We start from the raw sequence: 12518 nt of genomic DNA on the forward strand, positions 1-12518 counted from the left end.
CAGGGCCGGGGCCGGGGCCTGGGAAGCCGCTGCCGCCGCTGCCTCGGCCCGGGATCGCGGGCGGCGGGTCGGTCCGGCTCGCCTGGCCCCGCCTGGCCCGCCCCGCCCCGCCCTTGCGCGCCCAGCAGGCCGAAGCGTAGCTGCGCGCCCCCCGCGACGCCCGAGCCCGAGCGCAGTGGCCTCCGAGCGGGAACCGGACTGGGAGCCGGAGCCGGAGCGGGAACCGGAGCTGGAGCCGAAGCTGGAGCCGGCACTGCGGCGCACGGAGCGGAGCGCTGCAGCCAAGCCGAGTAAGGGGCGTGGGGCTGGGCGGCGCGGGGGAGGGGCGGGCGGGGGGTCCCGGCCCCCTTCCCCCGCGCTCTGCGGTGGTACCGGCGAACGACACACCCGGGGGCGCGCCGCGCGGAGCCTAGGTGCGCGGGGCGGGCGGATGCGCGGTCCGGAACGGAACCGCAGCGCGCTCGGAACGGAGCGGGATCCCGGGTCTCCCGCGGACCCTCGACCCTGGGCTGGCCGCTGGGATCTGCGCGAGCCGAGGCTGACCCTGATCGCGCCCTCGGGCCTCGGGGAAGGGGAGGTATCCAGGTTTTCTGCCTGACTCGAGTCCCCGACGAGCATCAACCCCATTTGGGGAACCCAAGACAGCCTCCCCAGCAGCTTGCCCTCGGTTTTGGGGACCCCTGAACAACCCAACCAAGGAGGGAAAACTAGGGCGCACTCTCGGCCGGGGTGGGAGAGGAAAGGGGCTGGGGCTTCGCGGAGTTTGGAGTTTGAACCCACCCGCACCCCTTTGAGCTAGGAAGTTTGACCCTTCGACGAGCAGGTCGCCTGGGGTATGCCCCTGTCTCCGTGCCTCTGTCTCAGCACCGAGCGTGGGAGAGAGAGCGCGCCCTCCGCACCTTCTCCCACTTTGGGGCAGACTTTCCCTTGCGCTGTCAGAGGGACCCGAGGCTGAGTACGAGGCAAGGCGGCAGCTCAGGCTGGCTGCGCAGCGCTGAGTGGCACCGCCGCCGCTCCCCAGGGGCAGGGCCCACCCCACACCCGGCTGACTCTCGCTGCCCTTCCTCCTTCCCTATCGGGCTCTGCGGTCTGGAGGCTGGAGACCGGTGAGGACCAGGGACTGCCCTGTCCATCTCGGGCGGGTGCCGGCGTGGGTGGCCGGGCGCAGGCTGGGAAAGGGAGGACACAAGTAACTGGTGTGAGAGGCAGGGGTTCAGGGATCCTTGCTCTTGGGCCACGATTTCCGATGAGCCCCTGCCGAGAGCATGCCGCTCTGGACTCACTCCTCAAACATAACTGCTCTGCTGGAACGAGAGACTTCACCACCCTGTGCCTCAGTTTCCTCATCTGAAAGTAAGCAGGAGTCTGTTGTGAGCGGGATGTTTAAGGGATTTGGAACCAGAAGGTGGGCTTGGCTGACTTCCTGGCTGTACAACCTTAAGCAAGACACAAACCTCTCTGAGCCTTAGTTTCCCCATCTGGAACATGGGGAAGCTGAATTGGGAGGATTAAATGAGATGATGCTGTGGGGGTATGTAGCCTGGTGCCTGGCACGCAGCCAGTGGTCGATTGTGGTGGGCTACAGGTGTCATGAGGTGTCCAGCACCAGTAGATGCTGAGATTGAGTGCCTCTGAATCTGAAGTGGTGCTCCCAGCCCCCTCCAAGGAGGCCTTTGAATTCCCCAAGCTGTTGACATTTAATTGCAAAGCAAAACTTTCTCCTTAGGGCCCACCCTTTCTCAGACGCTCCCTCCTCCAAGGCTCTCTACCACCCAGCCCAGTTCTCCCCTGCTACCTCCCATCTCTCTCCAGGGTGAAAAGGCTGCATCTGACTGTAAGGTGCACCCTTTTCCTCCTTGCCCTTGGCTGATGTCCGCTGCCCCAGAGAGGGGCACCCACCCATTGCTCGAGCTCTGTACAAGGGAATTTAACACCTCCCTCCACTCCCGGGTGGAGGATTGCTTTCCCTGAGGAGCCATCAGGCTGTCAGGTGGCTTGGACACAGCGATGGTGACGGTTCAGACAGGCAGCAAGAAGCACCAGGGAGACAGCCTAGAGGTCTGAGGGGTCCCAGCCTTGATTCTTCGCAGACTACGATGTATTCGTCCAGGCAACTGGGCCATGAGGCACCAGAAATGAAGGATGTCGGGGAGGAAATGGAGCCAGTGATTGACTGAGAGGTTCAAACTTCAGAGCAGGGTGTCCCCAGGAAGGGATTTGCTCCAGTCTGTGTGGCTGGGACCTTAGACCCAGAGCAGAGCAGGGCATAGGCCCAGGGGATAGGGGAGGATGCTGGGATCCTGGAGGTGGCAAGGAGCGGGTGGGCGGGCAGGAGTGATGGGAAGAAAGCAGTGGTCCAGTTCACACCCATGTTGGTCCCTGGCCACCTGTGGCCCAGCTGCCCAGAACAGGGATGGGGGAGGAATCTCAGATGAGGAAACATGTCCACATGGTGCCAGGGTACACCTGGTGAGACAGGCAGGATGAGCTGCCACCTGGGGCCTCCTACATGGAATCTCCCTCTCTCCTCTTCTTCCTCTGTAGCTTCCCCCTCCCCTTCCCCATTCACCCACTAGGGGTCACGTCGCTGTGTCTTCCAAAATCCTCACTCCTCATCTTCCCAAAGGAGTTAATCAGGAACTAATTAGGTTTGAGTCTCCTGCTTCGCTCAGGATTTGGAACACAGCCAGTGGGGAACGTGACGGGGATGCAGGCATTACTGTCAGGCTTTAGGAATAATCAGCCGGACACCCTCAGAGGACCATTGTCTGAAACTCTTGCCCTGGAAGTACTCAGAGGATAGGGTGAGGGGCATCTGCTGTCAGCCTCCTAAAGGGAGAAACTGAGGCCAGGAGGGCTTCTGCAGTCCATTAGTAAGCAGGCACAAACAAGAGTCACGGCTGAGAGCAGTTTTTTGGAGCTGGACCGCCTGGGTTTATAGCATGTGGTTCTGGGAAGGTGACTTATTTTTCAAAGCCTCAGTTCCCTCTTGAAAATGGGAATAAATGTTACACACCTCCCAGAATAGTGTGAGGATGAAGAAATCATATACAGATAGCACATAGCCATGTCCAGTGGACCTCTGCCAGTGGTCTGCGGTGTCAACATTGTGAACATGCATTGCGCACACGCTGTTTCCTAAACGTATGCATTTTCTCTTTGAATTCTGATAACCAGCTCTCTGATTTAGGAACTATACTTGTTCCCATTTTATTGATGAGAACACTGAGGCTTGAAACGTTTAAGGACTATCTAATTCTGCCAGGTATAGAATAATTAAAACATCACTATGACTCATCCTAATTGTATGAGTTTGTAAAACTGATAATTACCACATTGTAATTTAGATGGCATGTAATCAGTTATTAGAATGATTCTTTCATGTACATCTTCAATCATTTTATGTCTGAGAACTGAAAAAGAATATGTTAATTGTCCACAGGCTATAGAATTTTTAGACACCTTCGTATTTTGTTTTCCTGTTTGAACAGTAATCAAACTGATTTAAAAGAGCAGTTCCCTGTTCATTACCTATCCTTCTTCTCTCCATTTTTCTCTAGAGCACTTATTACCTCCAACATCTATATATCTTATTCATTTGTCTATTGTATGCCCACTTCAATATAATGTGAGCACTGCAAGAACAAGGACTTTTGACTGTTTTGTTCACTATATCCTCAGAGCCTGGACTAGTACCCAGCACTTATTGTGCCTTCCAAAATTATAAAGTGTTTTACAAACATATGGTCTATTATTGTTATTATTTTTGCCAAGTGTATAGATTGATTGAAAATAAAACATTAAGTTAATAGCAGAAACCATTCCCTCAAATATTTGGCAAATAGGACTTTCTCAAGTGCCAAGGATAATTTGATAAAGGTTAAAAACAATGGATATTATTTTTCTAGTATTATAATAAAGCTTATCAGTGAGTTCAATGACAAGTAAATTAAAAAAAATTTTTTCAATAACAAATGACATGTTCAAAGGCAATTAGATTAGCCTTAAAATTTTTCCTTGAGAACACCCTGGCATGGTGGCACATGCCTGTAGTCACCTGCTCCAGAGGCTGAGGCAGGATCTCTTGAGCCCAGGAGTTCAAGACCAGCCTAGGCAACCCTGGCTCTTGACAACAAACAAACAAAAACCCCACAACTTCTAATGAATTAACGATCACTGACTTATTCACTTAATTGCTTTTCATTTTGTTAGCACAAAATGTTTTTTTGAGTCTTCATTTTAATGATTTTTCAGATTGTTATTAAAGTCATACATGTTCATTGTAAGAAATAAATTGTAAAATCATTAAAAATGTAAAACGCATAAAAATCCTCCTTAATCCCACCATCGCCCAGAGAGCACAATGACTATGAACACATTAGTGTTCTTTCTGTCTGTGTTCTGTCCTTTCTAATCTTTTGCTATGTATTAATATATTCCCTAGTTTTTTTTTTCTTTTACAAAATAAGGATCACGGTATATGGTATATGCACAATTCTACAAACTGTTGTGTGTGTGTGTTTTAAAAAATAACAGGGTTTTCCCCCCCTTAACATTATACTGAAAGTCTTTTTTACTTTTTTTTCTTTTTTTCCCCAGAAAGTCATCTTTAGACTGGACTGAAAGTCTTTATGTTATTAATTTTTTTTGTTGTTTGTTTGAGACAGAGCTTCACTCTGTCCCAGGCTGGAGTGCAGTGACACGATCTCGGCTCACTGGAACCTCCGCCTCCTGGGTTTAAGCGATTCTCCTGCCTCAGTCTCCCGAGTAGCTGGGATCACAGGCTCGCACCACCATGCCCAGCTAATTTTTGTATGTTTTGTAGAGACGAGGTGTCATTGTTATCGCACCACTGCACTCCAGCCTGGGTGACAGACTGAGACTTTTTCTGAAAAAACAAACAAAGAAGGCCTCCTCAGTTTGAAGGCTGCCAAACACCTGGATCCCTTTTCTAGTATCAAGACCAAGTTACCTGTTTGCAAACCTCAGTGCCTTCTGCCCACCTCTGCCCACCTCAGTGCCTTCTGCCACTGGCTTCTCATTACTTTTGTCCCCCACTCCTAAATTCTTAGATTCCTTTATTCAATCATATGACAAACATGAGGGTATCCACACTGGCCAAGGTATGTTCTCTATTAGGGAAGTTACTAGCTGGGTTTCACCTCACATGAAGACCTTCCTGGGACAGGAGAAAGGTGTTGCCTGCTGCCTGAGGACCCCCAACTGCAGCTTCACAAGTGAGCCCCTGCCTTGGTGAGGCAGATGCAGTCTTTTCAAGATCAGTGCAACTGACCGAAGTCCCTGGGATTTCTGACTTCCTTCTGGCTCTAGACAATCACATGCACACCCGCAGATCCATGAAACCCCTGTGACATGGCATCATGCCTTCACTCAGCAGTCACGGGCACTTCCTATATGCCAGGCACCATGCTGAGTGCCAGGGACACAGTGATTGTCTGAGCTGTCAAGACCTGGAGTCACCATCTCTCCCATCTCCACCATCTGCCGGTCACCCAGGCAGACAGGGAATCACCTTACACTCCTCCTTCTTCCGCACCCTCTCTATCAGATCCATCTGTCCCTAAAACCCACCAAGGGTGTTCCCGCCCAGGGTCTTTTGCCCTCTCTGCTACCTGTACCCAGAATCCTCTCTCCCCAGGTATCTGCCCACCTAGCTTGCTTCCTCCAGTCTCTGATTACCTGCACCCTCTCACCAAGGCTTTCTGCAGCCGCTGTATCTAACCATCTAACAGTGCAATTCCCACCTGCACACACTGCTTCTGTTTTTCCTGTACTGTTAGCTTGCAGACTTCACCATTACCATTGCATCTCCAGTCCTAGTCAGAAAGGGACTGTCAAAGTGTGGCTCACCAGTCTGTCCCCAGCACCTAAAACCTGCTGCATCAGGGACTTTATTTTATTTATTTATTCATTTTTATTATTTTTATTTTTTTTGAGATGGAGTCTCCCTCTGTTGCCCAGGCTGGAGTGCAGTAGTGCAATCTTGGCTCACTGCAACCCCCACCTCCCGGGTTCAAGTGATTCTCCTGCCTCAGCTTCCTGAGTAGCTGGGACTACAGGCGCACACCACCACACTCAGCTAATTTTTTTGTATTTTTAGTAGAAATGGGATTTCATCATGTTGGCCAGGCTGGTCTCAAACTCCTAACTCCAAGTAATCCGCCCTCTTTGGCCTCTCAAAGTGCTGGGATTACAGGCGTGAGCCACTGCACTCAGCTGAGACTTTCAGTAAACGCTTGAACCAGTGATGGCAGCCTCTGCCCCTCCTCTGCAGTCACTGTTGCCTTTGTTTAGGCCCCATCACCTCTGGCCACAGCCTCCCATGCTCCCTGCCTCCTGTTTCCCTCACCTGGCACCCCCTCCACCTTCCTAAAGAGAGAATAGCTGAGCAAGCCAATATCCTGCTTCAAATCCTCCTAGGAACCCTCTTGGGGCAGAGGCTCACCACCTCATCAGTCCCCTTATTCTTCTGAGTCTCAGTGTTGTCATCTGTGAATTGGGGATTTGTTTTGAGGATCCAGTAAGCTGACAGCATGTGGCAGCAACTGAGCAGAGGCTGTGTAAACAGGTGGCCATCCTGTGGCCTCTTTCACAAGGCCAGCCCACTCCACAGCCTATCTCTGTCTGCCACCCATGGTGTGAGGCTGGCCGCTCCTGGGGCCTTCCAGCTCTGTAAGCCCCTGCCACGAGGATCCCCTGACACTGGCGCGTCAGCAGACCCAGGCTCTCTCCCCTTAGCCACATGCTCCCCTGCCCAACTCTGAGTGTCACAGCAGAGCCCAGAGTGGAGATATTCCCGGAGCGGGGACGTGAAGGGGAGTGGGAATGACGTGGACTTGCCACACACCATTCAGCCACTTCAAAGCCTGGAGTGCCACCCGCCCGCCCTCGAGTTCCCAGCCAGACAATCCAGTCGGAGATGAGTCACTGGCAGGAGTGAGCCTCGCATGCTGGGCTCAAAGAGAGGCGGGCAGGGGGAGAGGTGACCACGCTTGGCCTAGCAGCTGGGGTGGGCCTGCCCCCGACCCCGACCGCGACCCCGACCCCTGGCAAAGGAACCACAGTCCCAGCCCATCTGTGCCGTTCATGGCTGTCTCCTCACAGCAACTTCAGTCACATGCGTGTGGGACACCAGGATGGGCACTTGCTTACCTGGAACCCCCACACCCAGCTCCTTTGTCTTGATGACCCCGACAAAGCTCTACCCTAGCAGAGGGTCTGATGCCACCAGGGAGTGGTTTTCTTCTGGGTCCTCCGGCAGAAATCCTGGAGTGGGGGAAGGGAGAAGGAAACAGGCAGCCAGGTTGAAAGTCCAGCTCCTATTTTAGGACCCCCCCAAAGTCCCTCCATGTGTTTTCCAAGGGTTTTGTGGGACACCGCATAGGTGCTTGGGAAATGAATCAATGGATGCAAGCCCGGGGTGCTAGGAGGTTGCAGCGGGAGGCTGTGTTTAAAGTGCTGATGGCATTGCAGGAGGCAGGGAGTGGCAGCCCGGGTTACTGTTGGCATTGTGGTCAGCAATGGTGACAAGATGCCTGGGAAGCATCTCAGCTTTTTGCATAGAGATCCTCCTCTTCAGCAAGCCAAGCACCTTTGAAAGGCAGCCTCCACCCCTCAGTCGTGCGCTTGCATCAGGCTGAGGTTGGCTTGCTCTAGTGTTTCCATGCACTTTTGAACTTCCCCTCAGTTCCCAACCCTGAGCTAGTTTGCAGAGGCCACACTGACCCTCCATGCCCTCGAGGAGCTACTGGTCTAGAATAATTTAGATCCAGAGTTGTCCTGGAAGGGCACCCAGGTGTGACAGAAACACAGCCAGAGTGATCATTCTGTCTCCACCAGTCAAGGAGGACCTCACTGAAGAGGTGTCTTGATCTGGGTATTGACAGCTACATAGGAGTTTGCCAAGTGGAAGGAATGGCATGCTAGGGAGAGGGAACAGCCCAGAAGGATGATCAGCCCAGGGTGTCTAGGAAGCAGGCCAGCCAGAGCATCAGGGCAGCCGGTCTCTGGGGGTGTCCCTGGCGGTAACTGAGAGGCACTGGGGGTGACAGAGTCCCTCTGCACACAGCTCTTCCTCCATCTCTTCTCTGTGACCTTGGATGGGTTATTTCCCTGAGCCTGTTCTCTCATCTGCACAATGGAAATGATGTCCCCCACCTCAAAAGTCTGTTGCAGTACCATTGGTGACATTAGGCACATGCAGGTATTTGGTGAATGTGAGCCACAGCTGGAGGCCCCAGTGCCCAGAAGGCTTCCTTGTAGGGAAATGCAGCCAAAGTGCACTGAGAAATAACTGGTTTGTTTTTGTTTTTTGAGATAAAGTCTCACTCTGTCACCCAGGCTGGAGTGCAGTGGCATGATCTCGGCTCACTGCAACCTCCACCTCCCAGGTTCAAGCGATTCTCCTGCCTCAGCCTCCCGAGTAGCTGGGATCACAGGCACATGCCACCACACCTGGCTAATTTTTTGTATTTTTAGTAGAGATGGGGTTTCACTGTGTTAGCCAGGATGGTCTCGATCTCCTGACCTCATGATCCGCCTGCCTCGGCCTCCCAAAGTGCTGGGATTACAAGCATGAGCCACCACGCCTGGCCAAAATAACTGGTTTTTCTATTTAACGTGAATCAGAGAACTGTCTTTGGAGAGTCTGTGCTCAAAAGTCTAATCCTTCAGTGCTAATACCAGCTCTGCCACTTCTTGGCAGTGTTTTGCCTCTCTGAGCCTTGGTGTCCTCATATTCTTCTTAGCCCCTACCAAGCAGGGATGGCAAGCTTCAATTTGCTTTAGGGATGAGGGATATATACCCCCCTCATGACCCCTGCAGGGGCAAACTCTTTTCCCATTGGCTTTAGGGCTGCCAGCTTTGCCCTGCAAAAGCCCACAGGGCTTGGCACTCATGATCTCTGCTCACCAATGCCCACAGGTGTAGTTTCGCTTCTGCAAAGCAAGTGACCACACTCCCTAGAAATAAAAACTTTATCTCTCTCCTGTTCCTACAGCCTCATGTCCCTTGGGAGACATGAACCAATTCAGATCTTCAGCAACATGGGAGAATGGGCTACTTTTTTTTTTTTTTTTTTTTTTTTGAGACAGAGTCTCGCTCTGTCACCCAGGCTGGAGTGCAGTGGCACGATCTCGGCTCACTGCAAGCTCTGCCTCCCAGGTTGACGCCATTCTCCTGCCTCAGCCTCCTGAGTAGCTGGGACTACAGGCGCCCACCACCATGCCCGGCTAATTTTTTGTATTTTTTTTTTTTTTTTTTTTAGTAGAGACAGGGTTTCACCGTGTTAGCCAGGATGGTCTCAATCTCCTGACCTCATGATCTGCCCGCCTCGGCCTCCCAAAGTGCTGGGATTACAGGTGTGAGCCACTGCATCCAGCCCCCTTTTTTTTTTTTTAAAGAGAGGGTCTCACTCTGTCACCCAAGCTGGAGTGCAGTGGTGTGAACATGGCCCACTGCAGCCTTGACCTCCTGGACTCAAGCAATCCTCCCATCACAGCCTCCCGACATGCTGGGATTACAGGTGTGAGCCATTGCACCCAGCCATGAGTTACCTTTTTAAAATGTTTTCTCCATTGCAAATTGGAGTCAAAGTGACCTGGCCCTCCCTCACTGCTCTAGACATCCACTTGTTCATCAGGTTCATACTGGGGGGCGGGGAGAGAGAGAAAGAAGCATTTTCATTCTGTAGGCCTTTGTTTCTGAATCGGTAATTTAATATACAGATGCCTTCTAAAGAATTGTGCTGGCTGACAGTGTGGGCTCTGGAGTCAAACTGATCTGGACTCAAGTCTCAGCCAGTAGTTAGAAGCTGTGTGCCCTTGGGCAAGCTGCATAACCACTGAGCCTCAACTTCCTTGTTTATAAAATGGGGATGAAAAGAGCATCCTCCTCTTATTTATGTTGGGGTAATAATAATAATAATAATAATATGGTTTGAGCTAGGTGTCAATGAACACCCTTCAAAAGCCCGCTGTGAGAGCTTGAACTAGCCCCTCACCTCTCCAGTTCTCAGTGTTCCCAGCCCTGATAGTTCCAAGTGGCTCATGATGCCATGGTCTGTTGAAGTTGTCCGAAGCAGTGGGATCTCACATTTTCATCATGAGACAGAAGAACTCTGGGATCCTAATTCCCACTCAAAGATCCACCCAAGAGAGATATCTCCTCCCCACCACCCCCCACCACTGGGATCCCAACACACACTTGCCCTACCCCTGTGTCCCTCTCCCCATTCTACAGCCCAGAGGTCCCCCAGCCCCTTGCCCAGACTAGGCACGTGCTCTCAAAGAAGTGACCATCCTCTCCCACAGAGGTTGACAGCTCAGGAGATGTGAGCGCCCAGCCTGCAGGGGCTGTGGGTGTGCCATGGGCCCCCCAAAACCTGCCTGTTTGTGTCTCCGCAGGTGAGTGGAGGGGCCTTCCCTGCGAGAAGTCAGAGCTGTGCCCGTGGGCAGGCTGGCTCCGCTGTTCTGCTCCAAGGATTACATGTCCTTCAAACGTCCCTGCCCCTGTAAGTTTCCTCCCCGCATCCTTCCACCACTCGGGGCCAGGCAAGGGCAGAGCTTGGAGTCGAGCTGCAGAGAACGGCTTGAGGTGTTTGGCCAAAGAACTGCAGGGGTCCAACCAGAGGCTAATGTGGCATGCTGGGTGGGGAGAGGGCAACACGGAAGACCCCTGACGTCTGCAAGATGCTCCCTGAGAACTGAGAATCGCACTTTGGCCCATTCTTTTGTATCAGCCCTTCCCGAAGTGTGGATCGGAGTTCCTCTGAGGGATGTTAATGGGATGACACACTCCCACACACAAATAAAAGACTCCATGGCCAAGTAAGTGGGAAAAATGCTGGGGGAGTCATGTTAAGAAAGTTTTGCTCCTGCAAGACTTTCCTGACCTTTTAATGTGGTGATGTGTGGCCGGCATGGTGGCTCATGCCTGTAATCCCAGCCCTTTGGGAAGCCGAGACAGATGGAATACCTGAGGTCAGGAGTTTGAGACCAGCCTGGCCAACATGGTGAAACCCCGTCTCTACTAAAAATACAAACATTAGCTGGGCATGGTGGTGGGCGCCTGTAATCCCAGCTACTCAGGAAGCTGAGGCAGGAGAATCGCTTGAATCCGGGAGGCAGAGGTTGCAGTGAGCCGAGATCGCACCATTGCACTCCAGCCTGGGTGACAGAGCGAAACTCTGTCTCAGAAAACAAATAATAACATGGTGATGTGTGTTGTGAGGCTCCCATAGGTAAGAGAAAACCCACTGCTCCTCTCAAACATTAACCACAAAGAATGTTTCATGGGATTGGTGTTCCCCAGAACACACTTCTCGGGGTTTACTCTCCTAAGGAAACCCATCCCGAGCATCCCCACCATGAAGTTCCTCATTCGCGGAAGCCGGTAGATGATCTTGCCCGTCGGCAGTCTTCTCATGGCTCCCTGAGGCCCCTGAGTCCAAGTGATGGAATCAGCCAGGGGTACCCCTGATGTCCAAGACTGCAGCCCCCTTGACTTCTCCCCTAGTCTCCACCCGCTCGACTCGTGCCACCACCCTTGCCCCAGGGCCCCTTTCACTTCTCCCACAGCAGCCACCTGCTTTCTTCCATGATGTTCCCTGAGCCCCCCACAAACCACCACCACTCGCTATAATTTGGGGAGACATGCAGGACTGCCCTGTCCCTTCTCCTTGATAAGTCAGGACTGTGAGTCTGTGAAATCAGAGACCCTAACCTCAGAGGGGGACCCTTTCCCCGCTCCCCTGCTCACTCTGGGTAATGCCTCCCCAACTCGCCATTGTCTGTTCCAATCTGTGCCATTGTTTACATGGATCATGGGGTGGGGGCCTCTCTTCCAAAAGTCGAAGCCCTGATTGTTAAATCATTTGGATATCAAGGGACAGCTGCAGTGGGAGGTAGGGGACACTGGCATGTCCCACCTGGGTGAGATCATCACCAGGCACGCCAGGGGGATGAGCTGGCTGTGGGGTTCATTGTTCAAAGAGTAGTGTCCAGAGGGTGGTGGAGCTCGGCCTGGCTGCTCTGGGTACCCGAGGAGGGGTAGTGATGGATAGTACAGGCTCAACAAATTGTTGTTGCTGTTGTCACTGTTGCTGTGGCATGATCAGGAAAGGAAAGCCCGAGTCCCAGGCCAGGAGAGGAGACTGCTATTCAGGGCACCCCAGAGCCCAGGGACACCTGCCCTGCAGAGCGCTGGGATGGTCACGTTCTTGGCCCTATCTTCTGGCCAGGCAGGAGCAGCCCAGCATGGAGAAGCCTGGGAAAAGTCAAGGCTGGGGATGCTGAGTGCAGAGGGCTTTCCAGAACCTTTTGGGGTGAACCCCAGGCCGTTGGAAGCTGGGTCCATCTCACTAACAGAGGCCATCCCTGCAGGGCAGCCCTCTGCATATCCACCTCCTGAGGACTCCAGGGTGTGGTCACTGACATTCGAGGCCATTTAGAAGTGGCTCCTGCACATCTCTGAAATTCCCCCTTCCCCAAAGACCCAA

General features: G+C 52.7%; 1 protein-coding gene across 1 annotated transcript in view; it reads left to right on the plus strand.

Moving 5' to 3' along the window:
• Positions 1-216: 216 nt before the first annotated feature.
• The window catches only part of BEAN1 (brain expressed associated with NEDD4 1), a 58363-nt gene continuing 46061 nt past the window's right edge, over positions 217-12518 (plus strand). Inside the window, exons 1-2 of the mRNA XM_055366087.2 lie at positions 217-290; positions 10426-10532. Coding sequence (XP_055222062.2) covers positions 10508-10532 — 25 coding nt within the window. The 5' untranslated portion in view covers positions 217-290; positions 10426-10507. The remainder of the gene's footprint in view (positions 291-10425; positions 10533-12518) is intronic.

Source organism: Gorilla gorilla, chromosome 18, assembly GCF_029281585.2.
Source record: "Gorilla gorilla gorilla isolate KB3781 chromosome 18, NHGRI_mGorGor1-v2.1_pri, whole genome shotgun sequence".
NCBI classification, from domain to species: domain Eukaryota; kingdom Metazoa; phylum Chordata; class Mammalia; order Primates; family Hominidae; genus Gorilla; species Gorilla gorilla.